The sequence below is a fragment of the Falco naumanni genome, chromosome 7 (assembly GCF_017639655.2).
Source record: "Falco naumanni isolate bFalNau1 chromosome 7, bFalNau1.pat, whole genome shotgun sequence".
Classification (NCBI taxonomy): domain Eukaryota; kingdom Metazoa; phylum Chordata; class Aves; order Falconiformes; family Falconidae; genus Falco; species Falco naumanni.
Window position 1 is genome coordinate 70,300,804 of NC_054060.1, and position 26,344 is coordinate 70,327,147.

At 47.0% G+C, this 26,344-nt stretch overlaps 1 protein-coding gene across 17 annotated transcripts; it reads right to left on the reverse strand.

The window, feature by feature from the left end:
* Window positions 1–1,504: 1,504 nt before the first annotated feature.
* Window positions 1,505–26,162, reverse strand: ATG13 (autophagy related 13). Of its 17 annotated transcripts, none has more exons than XM_040602003.1 (19): window positions 24,900–25,333; window positions 24,212–24,266; window positions 19,367–19,448; window positions 18,463–18,543; window positions 17,694–17,813; window positions 17,168–17,214; window positions 16,466–16,606; window positions 15,374–15,414; window positions 14,724–14,820; window positions 14,276–14,374; window positions 13,435–13,525; window positions 10,921–11,019; window positions 9,711–9,821; window positions 8,562–8,695; window positions 7,236–7,353; window positions 6,461–6,538; window positions 6,028–6,144; window positions 5,445–5,573; window positions 1,505–4,500 (listed from the first exon to the last, which is right to left on the reverse strand). In XM_040602003.1, the coding sequence occupies exons 3-19, from the start codon at window positions 19,433–19,435 to the stop codon at window positions 4,423–4,425; spliced, it is 1,650 nt and encodes a 549-aa protein (XP_040457937.1). In that variant the 5' UTR covers window positions 19,436–19,448; window positions 24,212–24,266; window positions 24,900–25,333; the 3' UTR covers window positions 1,505–4,422. The 17 variants fall into 17 exon arrangements, with proteins under 17 accessions (XP_040457937.1, XP_040457934.1, XP_040457929.1 ...); XM_040602000.1 differs by having other exon boundaries at window positions 19,367–19,493; window positions 24,900–25,332; XM_040601995.1 differs by lacking the exons at window positions 24,212–24,266; window positions 24,900–25,333 and adding an exon at window positions 25,993–26,162.
* Between the last annotated feature and the right edge of the window lie 182 nt (window positions 26,163–26,344).

Genomic DNA, 26,344 nt, shown 5'->3' on the forward strand with positions numbered 1-26,344 from the left:
CCAGGGCAGCATCGTTAATAGCCGGCTGTAACATCCCCAGCCTGCGAGTGCAGCAGCTGGTCCCAGCTGCGGGACTGGTCACAGTGACCTGCCGTGGCCACATCTGCTGCGGAGGAGCTGGGGAGCTGCGGGCCGCCCTGGCAGGGTGCTGTAGTTGGCAGGATGCGTGCTGTGTGCAGCCACAGGGACAGGACCCAACGCAGCGTAAAGGCCGTTGCAGCTACATGTGTTCTCGTGTAGCTGCCCTGTGGCCTTAAGGGCATTATTCTAAGAAACATTTTACTTCTTATAAACACATACAATCGTTCACAGTTAGATGGTGTTTGATGTTTTGTGACCTTGGTGATTAACCGTCCCGTGACTGTTCACTCTTTCACTTGTTTGCGGATGGTTTTTCCCAATCTCTGGCTTTACGGGTGACACAGGGAAGAGGGCAGATACTGAAGACCCTGTAGTAAGGCCCGGATCCCACAGGATGCTTTCTGTGAGTTTGCCAGTGATTCATCCCTCCCCACATCGTGCAGGGTCTTTTTTTAAGTCCGTGTGAGACTATGCCCGCGGACACGCACACAGGCATGCAGTGCAGGCAGGTCAGCGTTGGGAAGGTTGCAGTGGGGTGCTGTTTACTGTGGTACCTCCTGAAGATAACATTAAGGAAGGATTGCTTTTAATAGTAGCTTTGTTCCCCAAGCTGGAATATTTCCATTCATAGAAGCTTCTACTCTACACAGCCATTTCCCACCCCCCCCTTTTTTTTCCCCCCTCCTCTTCTTGCCACTTCATCCCGTCTCTTCTTTACAATAACCAGACACTCTTTACACTGCAGCTTAAATCAGCAGTTCTATTTACCCATCAGATTTTTACCGTCTTGTTTTTCCTTCAGAGGAAAGGGGTTGGCACCTGCGTAGGTGTTTATACAGGCTTAACTTCAAGTCATGCTCGAATGCAGCCGTTCGGTTATCAGACAGGCATGGGCTCTGTGCTGCAGCGCTGCTCCTCCACCAGCCCTTCCTGCTGCTGGGACACCCCCACACCTCCTTTCCACAGCAGAGTAGTTACTTCTAACTCTTCTATCAGATCAAAACATTCTCACGCCCCTTTTAAGCACGTGGTACCAACCAAGTATGATGAAAATTCTGCTGGTGTTTGTGTTCCCTGTTCCCACCCCTTGCTTTTGGAGAAGAGTTAATATTCAGCTGCGGTAAAATATCCAGCTAATTCTGTTTCCCAGCTCACCAGGGCCAAACCCTGTGGGAACATTGCCCACGCCTGCCTTTGGCACCAGCCAGTTCTGTCTCCTCCTCCCGAGCTGCCTTCCAGTAGGGCGGTCTCACCAGGATCCTACTGACTACTCCAACTGGAAGTGTTTTATTCTCTGGAGGCAGCAACCTGCTCCATCCTGTGCGGGCTGGCTGGCAGCTCTCTGACCATCCCATTTCCCCACGGAGAAAGAGGGAGGGGTTGGGACCGTCCCACACCTGTCAGTACACAAGAAAGCAGAGCGTTGCTTACGTAAAAGTTTTATTGGAAAGTTTTTGAATACTTGAACTACAGTGGAGACTGTTTCTGGAACAATACAATGGAAGAGCCTTCCCCTTCACCCAAGGTGTGTGTCAAGCAGCAGCTACACACATGCTGTCCGTACTACAGGAGTGAGCAGACAGCTGCTACAATAAACAGCCTTCCTAACGCCATCGGTGGCAGGCACAGCAGCAGCTACAGCTTTCCTGAAGCAGAGCATTTGTGCAGCGGTCAGGGAACCCTGAGCCCAGATCTAGTGCCTGTGTATTGAAACTGAGGAATGTCCAGGCAAGAGGCACATAACGCAGCCCTAGAAAAATCTCTCGATTGCTCTGGCCGCCCAGCTCAGCGCTAGCGGCTTATACAGGCAGATTTCCAGCCTTTTGAAGTAGAAAAAAAGCGTGCCACGCTGACGTCATGCCTTATGAGATGGGGGAGCTGTAACCATGTTAGGAACTGCACCAACAAACGAGCACCCGGATTTGGCTCGGGGCCCTCCCAGACAGGACCAGCAGGACGGGGTGCTCCCGCCGTGCGCCACCCACCAGCGTGAGAAGGGGACAGCAGCAGCACCAGCCGCGTGCTTTGCAGCCCAGATGGTATCGCTGCCCCGCGCAGAGCTTGGACATGAGGAGAAGGTGACAGCAACCAGCCACCTGTGAGCTACTGCCTACCACGGAGCAGAGCCCAACTTCCTGAGCAGGGCTGGCGGGAGCCAGCTGGTCCATCCATTCCTTGTGTTCCTGCACCCTTCTGCAACTCCTTCCACCTGTAAAACAAGGTGGCTCGAGTGTTTGTTAAAGCCCACGTAACTGAAACCCTCTTGTGAGTTGCTTACCTTGGAAGCTTTCTTCCATGTTTGTGCACTTGATTTTGCAAGGCCTGCACAATTTCCGTGTGAGGCTGCTGACAAGGTGAATTGGTTGAGTAAGCTGAAGGGGTTCTGGGGGGTAGTTCTCCTCCAAGAAGGCTCTCACCCAGAGTTTCAGAGCTCACGTGGCCTCCCACCAAACACATCGCTTGACAAAATATGTGGTTAAGTTCCAAGCATTGTGTTGCTCTGCCTTTACAAGGAGCTCTGTTCTGCAGTGGGTTCCTTGCTCTAGCAGTGGCACAGAACTAGCGTTCTAGAGGAGGTGGGGTCCCCGGCGGCTGCTAGCAGCCTCGTTCAATTAAGAATGCAGCGAAGTTGAAGAAGCTGCCACATCGCATTGACTAGAAGGCTGCTCACTCAGCCACTCTAAGGAAATGGAGATGGTTCCTCAGTGCCGAGGCAACACAACCCCACTTCTGGAGGAAGAAAGAAAAGGTCTTTTAGGACAGTAAGGGGTCTTGCAGTTGCTCACTCCAGTTACACATGGGAGGAGGAGGAGAGAGAACCACAAGACCACCTGCCTTAGATAAGTTTCTGCTTAGTGTCACTGTTTCTCCTCCCCTCCTTACATCAGGCAAAAGACACGCAACAGCCACATCAACCACAGAGCACTGCCAGCCAGTCACGCTGTTGACAGCCAGATCATTACAAAAATAAAGTGTCAGCTAATCAAAAGCCAGCTGATTAAAAAGTACCATAAGCTCCCCAAAAATGTGCTTCTTTAAAAGAAGCTGCCTTCTGAACGGCTGAAGAACACCGCGCATTCACCCGTGCCTATCAGAATACAGCTTTCTACCAAGTCCCTGCCACTCCCCTCCACTGCTGTGTGCATTTCATTCTGGCAGAGGGCCCTGACTGGGTGTAATGGACACTCGGCCCCTAAACCAGAGTACTGTATTAGAATAATCCAGTCTGTCTTAGAAAATAAATATCTTGGATATTCTCCTGCAAAGAGAGACCAGTCTCACTGGCCAGGGTTCCATGGCACACCTGCTGCCTGCCGTGATCCAGGGCAGAATGACCCGCACTACTACATGAAAACGGAACATCTTTTAAATATAGGTTTCTTTAAAAGCAATAAATATTTCTTGATTCTTAAGATCATCTATTAACGATAAAGCAGGAGGGTTCGCAAGGGTTAGAGGAAAGAATCTTAGACTAAGACTCCTAGTTACATAACCCTAAAGAAACGGGATTCCTAGTATTTACAGGTACATTTCAGAGGCAGAGGCTATGAATTCAGCATCGTCACAGCTGCTGCGTGCAGGCGTGCCAACAGTCAGCACCGGTCAGCGCGGCACGGCCGAGTGTCGGCACGCTCGGGCAGGCAGTGCGGGAAGCGCTCCTGCGGTGTCATTCCTGCTGATCAGCCAGGTAACAGTGGCCTCCCCAAACGCCCGTGCAGAGACCCGGCTCCTCGGAAGCAGGAGAACCAAGGGAGCTGTGTGACGCAGGTCCCAAAGCTGACGCCTCTCCCCGGGCTCCAGGCACTCACGCTGAAGTCAGGATGGAATGCCCCGTTCTGCAGAAGGGATCTCCTGGACTTAAAACCTGTTGAATCTGCTGAACTCACAGACCCTGGCAATGAGCCAAAGCTTTCTATGCTCTAACAGGGTCGGAGACTGTAGGAAAACGTCTGTTAGCAAGAAGCTATACCTAGGGAAACTACACCACAGGGCCTCTGGAGGAAGAATATGGCAACTCTTCACAAAGCCCCTCCACACAGAACAGAGACTGAGGAGAAAATAAGTTTCATACATCGGAGTCTGACTTCCCGTGTCCCTACCGAAGTCTTAAAATGCAGAACTGGCTGTTGAGCAGGAAAAGCGGTCCAGAACTATGCGGTGGTGTAGTCAAGGAAGGTCAGCAGACAAGCTCTACCTGCTGTTGAAGAGAGCAATCTTGGTGGAAGGAGCTAGTCAAGGTGAGACAAAAGGCAGGGCAGAGGCAATAGGGAGAGTTGTTGACGTCATTCTCCAGGACACCTTGAGGTGGAAGAACTACTGCAGCAAACCTGGGGAGCAGCTTCACTGCAAGGTTTCTACAAAGGCATCAAACTCTTTGACATTTTTCTCATGGACTGCCAGCTTCTCTGGCAACGAGTCCTAGAAGGGTGAAGAAGGGTGCGGATCAGGGCTCATTCACAGCAGATAAAAGGAAGCTTTTAATGCACACTCTAAGGTAAAAATTTTGTCTGGGGGTCACGCAACCCCTCTCCACCGCCCTGGGCTCCCCTTCCCACCGGCAGAAACCCAGGAGTCCTCCGGCAGCATCCAGCAAGTGGCCGTGAGAAGGGCACTCTGCCCAGGGCGTGTTTGTTCTGCGGGGGCCTCGCCTCGGGCAGTTCCCACCACCAGCTGCAGCACAACCACCCGCCCGTGCCACTGCCTTCATCAAGTCACTCGCAGCTCTTGGCCTTCACCTTTCATTTCTCCCCACGCTGTGTTACAATGCCCGCGAGCCCAATGCGGCACGCACCCAGACGGGACTTTGGCCAGCCACACCAGGACGTTACCTCTGCTCAGGCTGCGAGATCAGGCCTAGTTTGCCACTGTTTGACACGCCAGAGGCAGGGTTAGTTTTGGGGGTTTCACTAACAGCCGCAACAAGCATGCGGCAGCAGCTTTCAGCTTGAAGATAAACACACCAGTTTCAGGGGCTTTGGCGCACCACAAACAAACTGGCATTTGTCTGCAGCATGCGGCAATAGGACAAGGGGCAATGTGAACTAAAAGAGGGTAAATATAATTTTTTTTTTTTTTTTAAAACGATGAAGGTGGTGAGATACTGGCAGAGGTTGCCCAGAGAGGTGGTAGATGCCCCATGCATGGAAACATTCAAGATCAGGTTGGACGGGGCTCTGAGCAACCTCATCCAGTTGAAGATGTCCCTGTTATCGCAGGGGGGTTGGACTAAATGGGCTTTAAAGGTCCCTTCCAACCCAAACTATGCTATGATTCTATAAATATACTACTTTTTTTCAAACTAGAAACAGGGAGAGCATTGTAAGTATATATGATTCCCACAAACAAATTTCAGGGTTCCATACCAAATCCTCTGCCATGGACTGTGCTCCAATGTCAATGGAAAGGCTGCTGAGTTGAGGGGGGTTCTGAAACTCACGGTAAAATGTCCCCAGGTCCATTGGAAGAATGTCATCTTTCGAAAATGCTGGTTTCTAGAATCAAAGATACTGCTGTCAATTCCCATTCTGAGACACTGCCTCCCCTTTTGCCACAATCTCAGGTAAAGTCATTACCTGCAATCAGTAAACATCATGGCATCACAACTGTTACTGCAATAATGCAGATTAAATAACAGCCAAGATCTGCTCTTGCCTGAGCACCTTGAAGAGAGCATTTCCTTGGAATCTGGCTCCTTCAGGCACTAGAGGGAGGACACCAAGCCTAGGTGTTGGTAGGGAACTGAAAGAGTATTTAATTTCTAGCTGTTGGTTCTGCATATCAGTGTCTTTGCAGTTTTGGGGCTGTCAAGCTCTAGCTTGGGACAGTGCATCATGGGTCTTTTCCACCCCCGTTGAAAACTGCTCTTACACCATTTGCCATTGTACCGGCACCTGAAGCCCATTTAAGATGCAGGTGTGATGTGAGAACACTGATGAGGGCACTTACAAAGTCAATCATTACAAAGTCATCGTGGGTGTTCCCTGTGCTGCTGCCACTGGAACCCTCCGAGTGTAAGCTGCCTTGTAGAGGAGATTCAGTTTCTGGGGATTCAGGAGGATTGACCTGGCCAAGAAATCAGAGGTGGTGAGTACCGCTCTTATGATCACATCTGTCTGTGCATTTTGATGGGGGGGGGGGGGGGGGGGGGCGGGCAGTTAGGAGGTTGGATGATAAAGATACTACGGCAGGGTCAGCAGACACATACTGTTATCTGTATGTCTAGAGAGCCCAAGACTCAACATGGGAAACTTCTCGAAACCAAACAAATCTGAGTAACTAGTCCTTTGCTCAAAAAACAAAGTGTATTCAAGGTAGGGAATAGCATGGATGTAAAAGGGATGCTGAGAAGGCACGTATTATACCTCTGGAAGAGGCTTACCATGGGGTCGTTATCTTCCAGCTCAACATTCTTGGGAGCAAACATGGCAAAAGGAATGTCTAAGTTGGCCATGGTCACCTGAGGAGATTCAGCAAACAGAATTTCACTAAGATGCTCTGCTTACCCAGCACAGAAAAGGATACTGAAAGTCTTTGTCAGGCCTGCTAAAAATTGCCCAAGATCACGTCAGCAGTTACGCAGGAGGCTGACAACCTCATTTAAAAGGCACGGAATAGAGAGATTGTACTCAGCTGGCCTAACGCTGATACATACCCCGAGGCAGGATTGCTTATATACATCTTGTGTAATATAGGCAAGGATTAATGAACTGCTGCAGATTCAAACAATTCTCCCTCACCCATCCCAAAGGCCTACAAGAGCAGCCCTAGGAACTGGCCAGACCAAGCTGCCCTAGCTCAGCTTAAATGCTGGCTTACTGGTGATGGGCTGCTCTACTGCACGTCCCTTCGAAAACGGAGCTTGCTACCAGTTTATGAACCTGTGGTAGCGGCAGATCACTGGGAGATTCACGTGGAGCCTCAAGTCTTCCGTACCCAAATAGGGTGTTGGTGAAGTGGGGCAAATTCAGTGGCTGCCACATCCCAAAAAGGATTTTAGGAAAACAAGCCTATGACAAGACCTCACAGGGAAATGCAGGAGGCAGGAATACACACTCCCAGTCTCTGGGGTTGCCCTGGCACTGGGGTGCTCTTTGCTCCTCTGCGTAGGCACAGACGGGAGATGGTGCCCTCTCAGAAGATCTGTTGCTAGTTACCTGGTTAATGGGTTTGTTGACAAAAGCTCCCACCTTCCGGATAAAGATGGTCTCCAAAAGGTCATGTGGGGAGCCACACTTCCCTTCGCTGCTGTTCGATACTGTTTCTGTGTCCTCGCTGGGGGAGGAAAATCGACTAATTAGTGACTCACGGCACAAACAACATAGACAAATCGCAAGCTTTACAGGACTCCTTGGTTTTTCTGGGCTTACTCCCGGTACTGGAAGAAGGACAACAGAAATCTCTGTCCGTGTACTACACATTCCTCCTCAGTCATGAGCACTAAAGGGAAGTGGGACGCTTGTGGAATCAGGTTTTTGTTTAAAGTTGGATGAAAGCTATTTAGTTGAACAAAAAGCTGCCACCAACAGAAATAGGCTTTTCTTTTTGGAGATGGGACTTTTAACTTCAGAATACGCATGTTCTCAGCGATTCCTGTTCATCACTGACTTTTTCAGTAAGCCAGTAGTCACAGATCTGTCAGGAGGTAAGGGCAAGAACCAGAATTGTATCTGTCGCTCTGTTACAAAGGCAGCAGCCTAATACATTGCAACAGCTGCTGCCACTATGATTCATTCACTGTATGGCTACTAGTTATTTCTATGACCTGGCTTTTTTTCCTCCCACAGCTATTCAGAAGTTTAAAACAAACAAACAAATGCAGCTGAATTTTCTGGCAAGAGGACTAAAAGAGCACATCCAGGAAAGTGCTGGTGCTGCTATGATTTTTGGTTTCCTCATAGCAAAATCTCTGCTTAAGGTATTTGACTCAGAACTGTGTGACCCCAAAAAAGACTTCACAAGAAATAAATATGGTGAACAACAACAGAAAAATTCACTAGCTGAGAGGGAGATTTAAGATTCAGGACAGTTTGAGATTGCGTTGTTTCATTTTAAGTAACTTTGTGCCTAAAATTTCTTAGTGAAGCAGTGAACATATTTGTGGTAACTAGAACTGGTTTTGCTAACAATTCAGGTTACGTGTCTGGAGAATTTAAGACTCGCTTGTGAGCTTAGTTCACCGTGGTGTTTTACAATCAGGAAAAACAGTAGAAATATTAAGAAAGATAAAATTGACAATGAAGTTGACATAACAGAAGTTGCAAGGATGTTACTGGGGTGAGCAGGTCTAAGTAGATGGGCAGGATCATTGCTTGGAGAGAGGCTGAAAAAGCCAATTGGAGAAAGCTGCTAGTTGTTTTGGAGGACGGAAAGACAGTAGTTAAGCTACAAGCAATAGATAAAAATGGGAAAACAAAAGGTTTTCTCTTAACAGCATTATACATGGGCTAGCACAAGTGCTGGATCATCTAAAACCAACCTACCTACTAGAAGGAGTAGCTGCTGAGTAGTGAACTCCATCCAGTGGGGTGCACATCCTCTCTTGGTCAGCTTGAGTGCCATGTGCTGGCTGGCTAGGAGTTGGGGGAACTCCCCCCTCTTTGCCTGGACCAATGAGCTGGGATGGAGAGAACAGTCAAGTTAGAACTCAAAAGCAGGCCAACACCGCCGTGCAACGCCTTCTGTCAAACTGGGCCTAAGTTGTGGGGGTTTGGGCATATGTCTGGGCTCTAGCCTCCACAAGGCTGACAGAGGTGTCAAGTAGGAGGTGATCACAACACAACCCTCCTTACTCCCTTCCTCTTCTACCACTCTCCATTTCAGGCCTGACTTATCCTGCAGAGCTCTCTGGCCACAGGTCCTCTGCTGCAAGGAGAGGAAGGGATAAAAAAAAAAAAAGTAAAATAAAATCATATCCTCTTGCTACAACCTTATTTCTTTCTACAGCTTCCTGAGCAGAGGAAGCGCAGAGGGAGGTGCCAACCTCTCCTCCCTGGTACCCAGTGACAGGGCACATGGGCATGGATCAAAGCTGTGCCGGGGGAGGTTTAGGCTGGGCATTAGGAAATGTTTCTTTACCAAGAGCGTGTCAGACACTGCAACAGGCTTCCCAGAGGGGCGGTCGATGCCCCAAGCCTGTCAGTGTTTCAGAGGCATTTGTACAATGCCCTTAACAACGTGCTTTAACTTTTGGTCAGGCAGTTGGACTAGATGATTGTTGTAGGTCCCTTCCCACTGAAACACTCTAGTCTATTCTGCCATCACTGTGTCAGCAAAACTGGCGTAGCAGCAGCATCACAGGCAGAAAAAGACTTCTGTCAGCTCCCCTTATTTGTCTGATGAATGGCTGCGAACAGGCCGACGTGGGCTGTCAGTGTATCTGTCCTACGCCTAGGCTACGGCGCTGTGCGTGGCCAGCTACGGGGGCAGCAGCTCTGCAAGACAGCCCCAGCCTGGACCGGTGACAATTCCCAGCTCCTGTGCAAGCTGTGCTTTCCCTGTATTTACCTCACATTCTTTTCATTCCTGACGGATGGGATACCCATGCATGTACTAGTTTCAAGGCCTCGCTCAGATGCAGTGACACACACGGTTGCAATACCGGCCACGCTTGTTCTACCCTCTACAAGTACCTGGTGAGGGTGTGCAGCATTCAAGCCACCAGCAAAGAGTACGGGATACCCCATGTCAGCTGATCCAACTCCCAGGGCAGCAGGCTGATAGGAAAGACGAGAGCTGGAAAGCTAAGAAAGAAGAGAAAAAACAAGAAGGGCAAAGGGAGAGGAGAGAGGAAGGGGAATGCCCCACAGCCTGAGTAGTCATCAGTCACTGAAGGAGGAACAGGAAAAGTCAGAGGCACAGCACAGCGTTTCAGGCTGGCAGAAGGACACTAGGTTTCCATCGGAATCAACAATGAAGGTTATTACTCTAAAAGGTTCTTGTTGCAGGGGACTAAGTCTGGGCCTTGATGAGCAAACAGGACTGGTTTGCTACGTGCACAGGAGAAGGCTGTGCAAGGTGTGACTGACATCCACTCGCAGGGAAGCTCTGCTCTACAGGCCTGTTTCACATACTGGAAAAAGCACAAACGCCATCACCAGTTACTGAAGAGCCAATATTTAATGTTTCCCCCCCCCCCAAGCAACTGTGTTATCAACTGTTCAAACCCATTCCACATTAAATAGCTGATCTCAGAGGCCTGTTCAAACAGCTCTGGCCAAGGACTGTATACAGAGTCCCATAAACATGCTGGGTAAAGAGAATTGGGAAGCTAACCCCGGTGAGATTGCTTTAGGAATGAAGTGCTGGAAGCAGTGAAACCCAGGAGGAGAAGTTCCTTACACACCCCAGGCAGAAATCTAGCTGGTCAGATTAAATACAACATTCCTGGTTTAGCTTGCTTGACCTCAAGAGGAACCCTTCTTTCAGAGCTCCGTGTGTGATGCTCCAAGCAGCACCAACGCTGACACCATTTACAGGGGTCTGAATGATGAACAGCACCTTTATTCGTGTGAGGCTAGTTAGGCTGGATGGAGCACTAATGACACTGCAGGTTCTAGGGACAACACAGGCTGTTGAAACGCTCAGCGCTGTGCCTTCCACTAACGCTCCTTGCAACAGCCGTTGGTTATCCAGGGGTGCCTGTCCTGCCTCTGGGAGGCCTTCATCTACAAAGGCACTTAAGCAGCCAGCCTTAACAATGTGCCTGGCCCGTTTTGGGTTCACCAGCCTTTCCCATGCACAACACATGTTCCACATTGTCAGATTTGTACTTTCCTGTATTTGTTCTGTCACGCCAGGACTATATCTGGCCACATATAACATATTCTATTGACAACTCACTTGATGTGAAAAGGCCAGTCCCATCACTGGGACCTTCAAGGTGTCCGTCACCACAGGAGGAGGGGTCTGAAAATGTGCCTTTGTGACAGTAAAAACAGACTGTGCACAGACACAGACACACAGAGGAAACAGGGAAAAGAGAAAGAGAGAGAGTGAGAGAGAAAGAGAGAGAGAGAAGGACTTCAGAGAAGAACTATGAAGAGTTGGATGAACTGAATGCTAGTGAAGAGGTTTTGGCTGCAGCAGCCACACCTACACATAGAGCAGAAGTCTCAGTATTGCCAGAAGCAGGTTCATTTTGTAAAAAACTGACTTTTCCAATCTCAGTGAACTGCTCAACACAAGGTAGTATTTTAGACTCCAGTGAACACTGACAGAAAGTAACTGCCAGAGACTCTGTTCCACAGCTAATTAGAATCAGCACCAGCTAATTAGCAATGAGAGGGCTGAGCAGATGCCAGAGAAAGCCAAGAGTAACTTTTTTTTTTCCAGTATGTACAAATTACATATCTTTCAATATTCTCCATCCACCCATCCTCCTAATCTTCCATCATTCTGAGGGATTGTATCTTGGCAGATCCGTGCAGATCCTACAACGAAGGGGACCCAGACTAAGGTGCAATTCAAACATGTTGATGTGAAGAGAGCCGTGTCAACAGGAGTGACGCTCCAGAAGTAAACACTGTCTCACAGAGGGTATTAATGCAACAAGGGCAATCCAGACCTGGTTCAGTCCCGTACCTTCTCCCCGTCATTTTCCTACCGACGGTTTTCAGTTGTAGGAAAGCTTCGCTTCTGGGGATTACCCACGGCCAGACTTTCTCCTGCGTTTTGGGCTACTCCACAACACACAGAGACATACTATGCAAGCTCACAGGGAGAAGGTAACACATACTCCCTTGTATCATGCAGGTTAGGCCTTGTTTCTACTGGGAAAGCAGGAATAGATTTGGAAAATTTGCCTACAGAACCCCACAGTTCCCAGTATCTTCCTACATACTAAGTTATATATAGAAAACTGGAGAAAAATTAACCTTTTTTTTTTCCCCCATTCTAATTTACTTTAGAGACTATTCTGCCAAGACAGCCTTAGAATTTTAACTGTGGTAACAAGGACTGGCAGTTGCTTTCTAAATAAGTGCACAGCATATGGCAACTACGAGCCACAGGAAAAGCAAGAATGTGGGCTCATACTTAACGTGAATCCTTAAGGTTCATCTGGTTTCATAAAGCTTTTCCCCTCAGTGACAGCAAAGTTTCGTGTCCCCTGGGGAAATGTCAACTTCAATGTATTTACATACACTATTACCGTTAAGTAACACTGGCACGAGCAAGCCAGTGGAAATTGCCTTATGAAACCTTTTGCATTTAACCCATTTTGTGAAGAGGCAGAGCATGGTCTAGCCACAAACTCATCTCCTGAGCTGTGTATCGCAGAACAAGAAAAGCCTTACTCCACCAGACCAGCTGTGAGTGCTGGCTGATTAATTCAACATTGCCTGATACCCTGGCACCCAAAATCCACTTGGCAGAAAAATGCTTCCTAGGAAAAGCTCATTTCTAGCTTATTCATACAGTAGAATACATTTGGCCAAAGCAGTCATACTAATTCCTCTGGAGCAGTGAAAAGACCCATAGAGAATTCCTGCCGTTTGGAACAGCATTCCAGTTATGCTTTAGTCTATGTTTCATATCAACAGCAAAAGAGTTTTAGAATCTTTAGATTGTCTTTAAGGATCAGTAGAGCCATCTGCTTGGCTGGACAACAAGGCAGGACATTCCTGAATATTTAAAGCTATAGGACAACTGCAGATCTGGCCAAGTCTTCAAAATACAGAACTGTAGAGTCAGATATCTAAGGGCAGCAAAAGGAGAAGGAATTGGAGTTTCTACTTTTTTAGATTCAGAAGGAAACAGTTATCTATTTATTTTAAAATTGAAACTTAAATTTGCACAGGTAGGTGGAAGTACAGAGTATTAAGTCTTTAGTTCAATACTGCGACTCAGTTTGTTTGCTAATACTTATTTCTGCTGCCCCAACTAGCTTTAGCAGCAAATACTGCTTTTGTCATTTTCCTGCTTTCCCATTCTGCAATGCAGAGAATATGACCGTGTTATAAGCTCCTTCCTGATATTTCAGTGTTTCTTTCTCAATGTGTCTGTTACCTCTACTTACACTGCCTGGCATTAATCTCTTGAATTCCTCTTCCTGCAGTATCGGTATGTGAATGTATAAGCACACTGCTATCCTCTTCAAGCACATCCCAGCCCAGCTACAGAAGCAGGTTCTTTCAGTCTCTCCCAGTAATTCAGTATTTCTAGTCCCCTAGCATTTTGTTGAAATTAGCATCTCACTAGGTTTTACTCGGAGTATAACAATATAGATAACCCACACATTAAATTTTAATTAGCAGCGGGAGGCTGCCTGCTTGCACAGTAGTTATGTAGGAGTATGCACACTACCCTAACAGTGACTCTTCTATCTAGGAGTAAAAAGAGCCTGGTTTCTCCTACCTGAGATGGAGGAGAGGTGGAAAAAGACGTGGTACACACTTCTTGGGAATCTTCTACTGAGGGGTATACTGCACCATTGTCCTCACCAGCTCTAAAGCAGCAAGAAAAGAAAAGCTTTCTAACTGAAGTATTCCTTAAACAAATGGTAAAACACACTGGGACAAACACTGCAGGGAGGTTGAGAGTATTTGGGTGGAGGTGAAAGGAGAATTATAATGCCAGCTCTCATCTACTTGGCAGAACCGAGGAAAACAAGGTGTGAAAACTTTAACTTTCCCCAGGTGCTCCTCTGCTACCCCCACATAGAAACACTTCCTTTTTTTTTTTTTTTTTTTTTAACTAAAGGTTTTGTTACACCAGCTAATGCTACTGGCTTTGGTGTTTACAGAACAACTGTCAAACACTGCCACCGGTCCCGGTCTGAGTGCCCTCACTCACGTGCATTTTAGAGAAGACAAATGTCTCACCTACAAAGAGAAATTAAACTCTGATCTTTCCCCAGTGGAACTACCTGGAGATGCATGCTTCTGTACACACAGTTCTACAGCAGGATTAACTGTTACACTTTTAAATTCCCAAAGGCAGCCAAGGTTAAACATCCTTTGTGTCCAAGTGCTTCTGTAAGGAATTGGGGAAAATACTGTGGCTTGCTGCACTCAGTCTTCTAAATGTGAGGAGAAAAATGTCACCCTTCCTCCTAGGCTCAGCCACGTCACTATGACTGACACTAATCCTCCAGGCTCCCTTCCCATGCGGTCAGCACACAGTGGAAAAGGCTCTGTAGTTGGGCATAACTGATGCCTTCCCCACGGCCCGTGACTTCAGCTCTATATTTCCTCACCTGTAATTGCAGGGGTGCATGGGTGAAGAGCTGGGATAGGGACGGTCCACAAAGTGATCAATGATAATCCCCATGATAGGAGGGGTCCTCTCAAACTGCCTGCAAGGCAACAAGCAATGGTGTTATTGGCTTTTTCTCTCTAGTCTCAACCCAATTCCTGGTGCCCTGACAGAAAACCCTTGTGCCTGCTGGTGGGACCACAGCATCTTTACAATTTGGCCCTGCCATTCCAAGCATACATCAACAATCTGGAGTTCTAGAGTCTGGCTCAGGGCTACCCAAATACTCCTCTGGCTGCAAGACTTAAGCATGAGAGAGAGTATTCTCCACGAAGGAGAATCTCAGCAGGAAAGGATAAGCAGAAGGGAAAGACCGAGGGGCTCATAATATGAGGGGTTTAACAGTACATTATTGTAAAGCAGTTTCTAGCATGATCGCGTTTTCTCACCTGGTTGACATGAAAGCGAGGTTGATTCTGTAGGCACAAGACAAAGTGATGGTGCCCACTGGGGTACCCACTGTCCCAACACGGACTGTCTGGAAACCTATAAGGTTAAGGAATGATTATCTGTTTCACCAATTATTTATGTTCCATACTTTTCTATTCTGAGGCTACTCTATCTTATTTCTATAGTGTTTCCATTATCCCCTGCAATCTGAACTCTAAAGACACAGAGAACCTGTAACAAAATGGCAGCATTAGGTTGCCTGCTGGGGGGCTTCATATATAAAACTTGTGATGTCGCTTCCTATCTTGGTCTAAAACATTACTCTGAAAAGTGCTGCTTGTTCCCGAGTAGATCATGATCTCCTTTACCAGTCCTGCCCCTTATCAGCATGCTTCCATATACTCATTTCAGTTCCGCAACACTCAAGTCACAACAGCGATCACCCAATTTTGTCAATCACTCTATTTTGTTAAAGTACCACCATTATACTGGTCACCTTATGACACGACCCTTCACTGGTAGATCCAGATGAAAAGCATACCTAAACCTCAAACTTAAATTTTCCTTGTGGTACTTAGGAATAGAAATAAATAGCTAGCCAGTGTGGAAAACAGTTCTGCTCTAGTATGTGTGTGTTGCCTATTCATACCTTCTCCCAAGCCACTCAGCTGCACTTCACCAAAATATATCCTGCAGGAAAAGGAAAAAGAAAAGGTATTAGGTCCATTGGAGACATAAAATTAAATAAGCAATAAAGATATGTATAGCATTAAGAGTTGAAAGGCTGGAACCACTTTTCCTTTTTAGGAAAAAAGCGTCTAGAATGCCCACGTCAAAAAAACTTCCAGCTACTTCAGAGGAAGACATGTCAAGTAAAAAGAAAAAGGAAGAGAAAACAGTAGTCCAATCAGAAATTTCTCTTTTAAGTTTTTTAAGCCTCTGAGGCAAGTTTATGGTTCAGAGCAAAAATGCGAAGTGACATAAAACATCATGGACAGGTCTGAGTCTGAAAGCTGCCACTCATCACACAACACAGAAGATTAACTGTGCTGTAAAGAGACCTGCTCTTAAGTATATGCCAAACCAGCAATGGAGGCAAAAATAAATGGCTGGGATTTCTTTTTAAGTTTCTTTTTAAGTTCTCAGCTGTGCAAACTTAGATTTAGAATCACCGACATTAGCTATGCAAACATGTCAAAGACTTTTCTCAAAGCTAAAAACAAAGGCTGGAAGGTGATAACCACGAACCACAAGCCAGTCAGATCTCACAGGCTAAACAGAGTTGAACTCAGTAGGCGGATGAGTAAACTGCAAGAACTTCATGAAATGGAGCTGAGGACGCATCTTTAAAATGGAATAGCAGGAGAGAGTCTGAAACTATGCTGCAAAAGCATGCAGTACATTTATGGGCAACATGGACAGGCATGTCTCAAATACAGGCCAGACACTGAAGAAATTTAACCAGTGCTTGCATGTAGAATTTTTGTGCTCTTCTCAACACAGCTGGAAAAAAACAATACTTGACAGCCTGTGCTTAAGTCCTTCTTTCAATGGCTCAGATGGAGGCTATGAGGTTACACACAGCCCAAAATTCTCTTCTGCCACTCGTGAGTAGTAGTTAAATCCAAATAGTTTAAGTATATTATCACTCATCCCTTTTTACCACGTTTGCAGCTGCACTGTGCAAGTCTAGAGTCTCTGCTGTTTCTATTTCAGATGGGGAATTTCATATTCTGTTTACCTGTACAATATTACATATTCATGGCCTTGTTTCCTTGAGAGTCTGTAGGCTGGAGTTACCCTGGTTATAGCAAGCAAAGACTTCAGCAGCAGAGACAGCCTGTTGTATACGGTGTATGAAACTTTGATTTCTTTGTCACACCTACAGAACACAAAGGAAAAAATTAAGTCTTTTGCTCCCAACTAAGTCGTTTGGTTTTGTTTGTTGCCTTTCTTTTTTTATTTATTTTTTTGTTAAATAAAAATGAGGCTGGGCCAATTGTTTAATGTCAGTTTTACTGCCAAAATGATAAAATAAAGCCACAGGGTGGCTACCTGTTATTGACCAATCAGCTGAGAGTCCTATTTCAATCTACATCAGGTGACTAAAAGTATACGCTGAAAAATGCCATCCAGCCTTCTACTAGACAGAAACAACTTGTATTAAAAACATCTGTTGTTCCTGAGTATGTGAAGTCTTGTATCTGAAGAGGCATACTAGTTGCAATGGAACAACGAGGAAGGAATAGAATTACTGGTTTATTTTCTCAACATCAACATTGACCAGTTTGACTGCTGCACTGGACCAAGAGATGACTTCCCTCTGAAGTGTCCCAGGACACACAGCCAATATGGGCTCGTCCATCATCATGGATTGAGCACATTTCCCCATTTCACCAGCTACAACGAACACACACTAAGAAAGTGTGAAGGGTGCGCTTACTTTTCATTCATTTCTAGACACCAAATTTCCAGCTCCATGGAGTCCCCCTGGATCAGAAAAAGAACAACAAACAAAGGCTCATTTCAGAACACAAAACTTTCCACATCTCATTAATGACCAGCAACAGACACACCTCTCAATTAAGATGTTTCTCCTGGTCCCGACTTTCTTGTAATGCAACAACACAAAAAGGTGTAGTGGAAGTCTCACTGCACAGTTAGATGACCTGAGGGAACACCTTCCTCAGAATGGCTAAGCTCTTCATGGTCTAAGAAGCTAAATTGTGCTGCTCTATCATTTGTGCGTTTGGCCTCACATATTTACAGTGTATTGCTTCTGTTAAACAACACATATATTCTCATTTTTTATAGATGAATAAATATATATTCATCAATATATAAATGAAGATATTTTCATGTTGCCTTGAACTAAAGGGCAGGAGCTCTGGTAGGTGAGTTAAGATTCAAGTTAAAAAAAACCAAAACAAACCAAAAAAAACCCGGCATCATTTTGACTCAGTTCTCACCTCTGAGGTTTTGAGAGAAATCTCCACGCACATAGACCGTCCAACAGCGGGTAGTTGTCCTGCCAGGGCTTTCTTTGCTTCATGAGTAACTTCTGGTATATCTTTGATCGCTAAATTGAACTGCAGAATGAAAGAGAAGATTCAGGGTTTTTTATTTCTTTTAAAAACTGCCTAATGGTATACTGCAGACAGACTCATAGGCCCGTATATAACATACTAGGTCAGTGTCCACTGAAATATTTATGAAACAAAATTCCCACATGGGCTCAGGCTTTTCACATTTGCAGACATTTCCTCGGCTGCTAATTCAAACGTTTTTCTTGTTCCTGCCATAAAAATCATGTTCCTTTTCCCCCACTTGAGTCCCTATCTTCACCCACAGAGTATCCTGAGTCTCTTCAGTTTCAATAAAGCCCATTACTACAAAGTCCTGAACTGCAGAGTTGCAAACCTCTGACAGAAAAGAACTCATAGCCCCACCCCCTGCAAATCTTGGAAACGTGCCTTAGCTGGCAGGAGTTGCTGAGAGGTATCATTTATCTCTTCTCTAATCAGTCCCAAAAAGCCCAGACTGACATCTTGCATGTGAACAACAACAAAAAACCCCACACTGCCAATGAACATAATTGAATGCAGCAGTTATTCTATGAATAGTTATTACAGTCTGCATGACTATAACAACTGCATTGTGCTCTCAAAACATGTGCGCAGGAACACACACACAAAAACCCCAACAGTTATGGAGTTGCTTTGAAAAACATGACTTTACCCAGTCAGAGCCTGTTGGGGAGGATGACGATCGGGTACAGATTTTCTCTCCAAGTCGGGCCTGGACAATTACTTGTACCGTCTGGAACAGAAAAGGTAAAGACACTCATGTTCTGAGCTTAGCAGAGCCTTCAGTTCAGAACCTGAGCTGGACAAATTCCAAGTAGAAAAAATGAAAGGGCTGACCAGGATGTAGAGAAGTAGAGTTTGCTATGCTAATCTTCATGTCTAAACAATTAAATTATTACTGTGACAGGTAAATTTATTCCAGACAGAAAACCATTTTAAGTCGACCTTTCTCTGGAATAACATGAAGAAACAAAGTCAATTTTGTGATCGCAAGTTGCATAGTCTTCAGTAATACTGAAACAAAATTTTACAACTACACCCTGACACCTAAATGAAAGTGAATCTGTACCTTTATAACACAGCCGTTGTCAGACTATCTACTTACATCTACGTACCAAGTCAGACCAAATTTTGTAATTACTTATAAACATAACTCAAAAGAACATTCTGGTACCGTTGCTTTTGGATGTAATACAGAAATTTAGATAGGCTGAAAAGAAAGAGTGGAGTCCAACAGAAGGCACTACCTAACAGCTGGATGGTTAGATGTGTGCGAAGAACCCCAAAGCTGACAAGGTATTAAGTCTCTGTAACTGATTCTACAGCCAGATACTCTGGGGAAAGGAAGAGGATTTGAAGGTAGAAAAAAGGGGAAAAGATGTTTCTAGTTATTCTCAGGAATCTCCTAAATTTGACAGCAGCTTTTCTTGCTTTGGTCTTTAGCAAAAACAAAACAACAAAAAAACCCCAAACCCCAACCTTGTTCTCTAGCCACAGCAAGAACAGCTTTTCTTAAACAGGAGAGGCGTTTGCCCATAAGGAAAAGAAAAAGTTACCTTTAAAGCAAAAAATTTGATGAACTTGTCCAGGTCCTTCCTGTCCTGGGAACTGAGATCAGTGTCCATTGCATATGGCAATCTGAAATATAGCACAGGCGCGGCAATGAAGTCTTCCTTCAGGTTTCTGTTTGGATTTCAAGATTTCAAAAGATTTTGCCATTAGAGGCTACAACAAGAGAAATGATAAGCACCAAAGCCCTCTGCCTGTCAAAACCCTAACATGCCAAGAACTTTGGGGTGTGGGTGTGAGGTATAAACGCGCATTAATAGTTTATCCGGTCAGTGCAAGAGATACTAGAAAAGAGACAACAAAAGGGGCTCACAAATAAAACTGGGTATAAGTTCTGCAATTTTGCTAGCTTAATTAAAAAGAACAGAACCAAAAAAATCCAAAACACCCCAACAGCACGGTGACTGGAATCTATACCAAGTTATCCATCAGACATGGCGGCCTCTGCTTCAGAAGTTACCTATCTTCAGTTATCAGCACTGGTCAAAACCAAGCCGAACAGTTTTCTTGAGTCTGAAACTCTAAAACCAGTACTCCAGTGGTATTTCAGCAGATATGGAAATCTATATAACCAAGCATTGTTAGAATGGGCTACACTGCTTCTTTACTTCCAACAAACAGTACTTGCAGTAAACCTGTACAGCTACAGGTTTACCTACAACCAAATGAAAAGACATTTTTGCCAAGGGATTAGACCCAAATCCTTTGTTCACTTCTCTCGAGAGCTCTGACAACAAATACTTAGTTCCCACATTCACACTGCCTTGTTTTCCAAAATACGATTGTTTCCAGCAATACAATGAACTTGCACAGTGCCCGAAACGAGGCAGGGCGAAGCACTAATTAGATTTCTGCCACCATCGTGTCACATGGCCTAGGATAAATCACAGGTTTTCAGTCTCTCGGTTTCTTCACGTCTAAGTGAATAATCATACAGAGACCTTGGGGAGGAATGCCTTAATTAGCAGCATTAATTGTACTTCTTGCTCATAAGCCTTCCAAGTATTAATTCACTCTTAATTCCTGTTGCTGTTTTTGTTTTGAGACAGCTAATCAGCCCGAAGCAGCTTGTCAAACATCACGTATTTACGGAACGCGCTGCTCATCACAGAAATGTTGGCCATCTAAGGTCAGTGAGCATGAGTAGCTGCCACGCACAAGGTTACTCTACCCAGTGCTCACTTCTAAGCAAAGACTGAACTTGCAGCAAGGTATGCTGTTTATACAAATTAAAGCTTAGCAGGACGAAGGGGCTAATAGCCCTGTTCACACAGAAAAAGATCATCTTTCATGACTACATGCACATCCAGAAATTCTATTTAAAATATCTCACTTAATAGCAGTTTATGCCTACTTTATGTAATGCTTTAGAAGCATCACCCAAGAAGGGCTGCTAGATAACAGCACTGCAATTTATAGAGCATTTTGTAGAGAGTGTTGCTTTCTAAATGACTCGATAAAAAGCAAGCTGGACATCTAATACGGTTGCAAGTTCCTAGACTACATTCATACTGCATCTCCTAGCGCTGTACTGTTCTCATTACAAATTGTAATTTAATTTGAGAACTAACAACACAAGTGATTCAACATTAGATGCACTATCAAATTATCCTTTGGCTGTTTTAACCTCCTCATGAAAACCATTATACTTTCTTTCCTTGCCTTTACCTTCACTAGACAGAGATTACAGATCTTTTTCTACTGGGGGGGAGGGCTGTAAAAGGAAGTCAGCACTTAAAGCACTAGATACTTAACTGATGTGCCACTCAAAAAAAAATAAACTTTTAGTACAGACGTTTCCCAGTACAAAAAAATAGGCAAGAATGACCCGTTGTTATTCTTTTGACTTAAACCAAGTAAAGCACTGTAAAGGTTGAGGGGACCCAAGATCTACAACAAAGCCTGACTGATATGGGCGATAAAATACTGCATTAAAAAAATTAAACTTTTTCTCAGCGAACTGAATGCTGACATTTAAATAGTACAAGAAAGCAAATTAGCTTTTAATGTGAAAAGGAGTGAAAGGCTATTTCTGTGCAATCCCTGGAGAAAGATGCAAGGAAGTATATATAACCTGATGGTATAGGACAGCTGTCAAATGAAGCACCTACATTTGCCTTATAGGGCTGGAAAAGTATTCTGGTATCGACTACTGCAAGGCATTTGCGAACTAATGGAGGCTCACCGGTCTATTAGGAAAGGAAACGAAGCAGATCATCAACGTGGTTCTCTGTGCAGTACAGGAATTAGTTCTAATGATTATATACCCAAACAATTCTAAAGAGGAGAGAAACAGCCACCAGAGCCACATCTTAGGTTCAGAGTTCAAAGCACGAGTGTTTCATCACTCTGCCCTGCTGCAGCACAATCAGGATTCTCCCTGCAAGATCTCGAACTATCTGTAACATTCATGAAACATTTGGAGATTCATACTCTTACCTCTCAAGCTCTAAATGCCAGCAACTGTTGACTCACCAGAGCCTAAAGCAGAGCAGAAAGTATGAGGCAAGTATGTAATTTCAGGGGGAAACTGGGACCTTGGAACTCAGCTCCCTGACGTATCTAAGGGCTGTTATTTGACGACCACCATCTCGTTTTTGCAGGAGAGCCTCTGGTGATTACCTGAGATCTGCTAAGGCTTAGAACAGTGTTCACCTTTAGAATCATTCTTGCTAAGAGTTAAGACATTCTTGCTAAGAGTCAAGATGGGCCCAGAATTACAGCAAACGTTTAATTTACAAAAATGCCTCAGTACCCTCAGGTTAGCTGCCACCAGCTGGTCTGAACAGGAAGGAAATTCTTTAAACTTAGTTCCACCAAACTCATTCAGCTTCTCAGGTCCCGTAGTGTGCAGCACCAGCACGGCTCCTTGTTAAGTGCCAGTATCTGGGCACATGCTTAGCTCAAGGAAGACACTGTCTAATTTTACACCGAGTAACAACTAGAAGGAAATAACCTTTGGCCTCGGTTAGAAACCCACAGATGACTGATTCCCCCTCAACCACATAATCGCTTAAGTAAACTGATAACTCACTGCTTTAGCCTTACATGTAGGCTGTTCATGTAAACACAAGCACCTTGGCCACACAGCTTTTTGCTTTGTCTCCCTCTTCCTGCAACATCCATTTTCATACTTTTGCCTTTTTTACATGCCTGTCTCCACTTTCCTCCAAACAGAAAGGTCAGAGACAAATGTTCAAAGGAGAACTGCCACGTGCGACTCCTTCCGACTAAAGCCTTATTCTTTCTCACAGGCTCAGGAGGCAGAGAAGAACAGCAGGCTTATCCAACAGTTTAACATCTAAATATCGTGCCTTATATACTCTACCGGTATTTATACTCTCCTTCTCCAAGGAGGAGGACACATCAGCACAGGCTGATGGCACCGTTTGCATGATGCAATGAACTGCCAAGAGCCCTCCCCTTCACGCCTCGGTACAGCCCAGAGAAACTACAGCTACCAGCATGCCACGCTCAGCCCGAACCCGCGCACACTGTAACACCTGCAAACCCTTGCATTACAGTACGCGTTTCATACGCGGGAGTTTAGCATGCGTGTCTGTTTGACACTCACGTACGTAAATGGGAAAGGAGCAGAAGCACCTCACACGTACCAGGCATTATTGTTGCTGCTGGGGAAAGTATATACAGGCTGCTTCCATCACTTCTCTCTGCGATTTCACCCTGAGCCACGGCAACTACAACTTGAAGTCACCGTGCTTTCCTTTCAAACATGTATTTACCAATGCAAGATAATTATTTGTGCTTCCTATCCCAAAGTAAAACTAAAAACCAGAAGGGCTGCAGCTGTAAGAAAAGAGCCGTAGGCAGCTCTCATCCCAGCTGTACATTCCTGGTTATCTGACTGTGACCCCAGACCTGGCTCCTTGTCCCTACTCTTCCAGAACTTCTTTGTTAATACAGGATGCAAATCCAGTCTCTGAGGATGTCCAATGTGAAGCTCCAGAAAATACTCATTGAATCATGCAGGTAAACAAGAAGCACATGGAAGTTCTTGAAGCTTTTAATAGAGTGCATTTGATAAATAGGCTCAACTGCCAAGAAAAGCTTTCCTAAAAAAACATCCCCTTCAACGAGCAAGGAGCTTCACTGCAAGCAGGTATTTTGAGCACATTAACAAGCAAGCATAAAAAGTTCTCCATAAAGACAGTGCTCTGTTTTAAGGCTGGGCCTTACAAGTCAAACTCCAGTATCCTACAATTACTTAAAATTAATCTCCATTTTGCCTTCTTAGTAGGTTAGTCAGAAAACTGGGGAGAGGGAGGGAACAGTTCTCAATTTTAAGGTGTGCCGCTCTCATTCTTCAAAGTGTATGAATATTTTTTTTTTCAAGGAGAAGACTAGAGTAGATTCCAGCAGAAAAGCTGTTTCACATAACTATTCTCATGAAATCAAGAACTCTGTAGTTCACTATATGGTTATATTTGGACTGATAAAGAGGTAATTTTTCCAGTTGATCAGGAAATAGATTTACTTCATAACCAGTGACTTCCCAGCTTAGGAAATACCTTACTGAAGCCAGCACTGCCAGCTCCACTGGCTTAAAAGCAAAATTAAGTAATTCCAGTTGACCGGCAGTAACATCCTGTACTTCCCCACGGTCTAAAAATGGTGTCAGTTCAAAGGTCCATCCTCTTACTTTGTTTGTCAGACTGAAGTATACTAAGACTAAACCAGAATCTGCTTCTACATACCCTGTACTACAACCATCAACATAATCACCAGGTCTCAACTTTTGCGTGAATACATGTTCAGAAAAATAAGGCGATCCTCTGTGATCCTTCTGTACATCTAAATACAGCCTGGCTCACCTGAACGAGTTATTTCTTGCCACAAGAAGGAGGGATCCACCAGGTCAGGCCACTCCTGCAATAATTCAGAAATGCTCTAAACTTCATTTGCGCAGTCAACTAATTTTCAGCTGAGGCTGTAATTTACCACCGTTCTCCTCCTTACAACACGCCTAGTCACACCACTCTTGAGAGTTTTAGGTAGGCGGTTTGTAGGCTTAGGCCAAAGCATCCCTTTTGCACCTGTTCACAGCCATGGAAGGTCTCAGCTCCCACTGAACAGGTGGGAATGACGCTGGCGATGCCCTAAGAGCCACAGCTCCAGCCGGAAAGCACGATGTGATACTTGCAAACCCCTGATCTTTCCTAAGACAGCAAACTGACACATTACGGGAAAACTATACAACAGACGGTGGGGTATGAAGGTCTACCATTTCTAAGGGGCTCTGAAGCACTTTAATTTTAAAGGACACCACCTGAGCGGGCCGCATCCCGCAGCGGCGGGGGGGCACGGGCGGCCGCTAGACGCCCGCACGGCTGCGGCAGGCCCGCACACAGCCAGCGGCCGAGCCAAGCCACGCGGAGACACGCAGCCGCGGCTGAACACCCGATCCCCTCCCCCGCCAACGGCCGCCCGCCGCTCCCGGGCTCCCACCGCCTGCGCGCCCCCCCCCCCCGGCCCCGGGACCACCCCCCCGGCCCCCAGTACCTTGGCGGGGGCGGCAGTGCTGGCGGCGCGGCGGCTCATCCCGCGGAGGCCCGGCTGCCCGAGGGTCCCGCCGCCCCGCGCCCCCCGCTCGGCCCCGGCGTCTCCTCAGCGCCTCGCCCGGGCACGGGGGGCCTGCGGCCCCGCTACCGGCGACTCCGAGCGGCGGGGGAGCTAGGGGTCCGGCTAGCCGCCCTCCTCCGCTTCCTCCTCAGCCCCGGGGCCCGGCGGGGGTCAGCGCCGGTGGGGACGCGGGGTCGGCGGCGGAGGTTGGGGCTGCCGCCGCCTCAGAGTCGCGGCCTGCTCGGCGCCGCCATCGCCGCCGCTGTTTGTTTTCATCCGCTGCGAGCGGGCGGGCGGAGGGAGGTGCCTGCGTGTCCGCGGCGGCACTTTCCACACGGAGCCGCCCCCCACGCCCGCCGGCCGCGCCGCACCGGGGCGGGAGCCCGTGGCCGGGATAAGCGGGAGGCGCCCGCCGCCGCTCCCGCCGGGAGCCCCTCGCTGTGGTGAATCTGCCGCCGCCAACGCGGGGCTGGGGCGGCGGGGGCCGGGCCGAGCGGCGGGCGGTGAGGGCTGCCTGCCGGCGGGAAGGGCCCGGCGGGGCGGCTCCGCTGCCCCCGCAGCGCGCCGGGGGGCGGCGAGGGGCAGGGCCCGGGGGCACCGGGCTGCCGGCGGGCCGCGGCTCCGCGGGGCCCGGGGCCGGCTCCCCAGCCCGGGCAGGCCCCGGCAGCGGCAGGCCCGCTCCCGCCAGGCAGGGCCGCAGGGAGCCCTGGCCGGGCTGAGCAGCAGGTACAGAGAAATAGAAAGAGACGTGCTGGGGAACGTGAGGGGAGCGGGGAGGCTGCCCGGTGCAAACCGCGCTGAGTGAGGCTCCTTCTCCCTTGGCTTGGCGCAGGCGAAGGCGCGGGGCAAGCCGTGTAACGGGGGCTCCACGGGCCCCCGGCCCCTCGCCATGGCCGTACCTATCGCCGTTCTGGACTGCGACCTCTTGCTCTACGGCCGCGGACACAGGACTTTGGATCGCTTCAAGCTGGAGGATGTCACTGATGAGTATTTAGTATCCACGTATGGCTTTCCCCGACAGTTCATTTACTACCTGGTGGATCTGCTGGGAGCCAGTCTTTCTCGCCCTACACAGCGGTCCAGGGCCATCAGTCCGGAGACGCAGATACTTGCTGCCTTGGGTTTCTACACCTCCGGCTCCTTCCAGACTCGCATGGGGGATGCTATTGGCATTAGTCAAGCCTCCATGAGCCGCTGCGTTGCCAATGTAACCGAGGCGCTGGTGGAAAGAGCCTCCCAGTTTATTCACTTTCCTGAGGATGAAGCTACCGTCCAGAGCCTGAAGGATGACTTTTATGGGCTGGCAGGCATGCCGGGAGTGCTGGGGGTGGTGGACTGCACCCACGTGGCAATCAAAGCGCCAAATGCTGAGGACCTGTCCTACG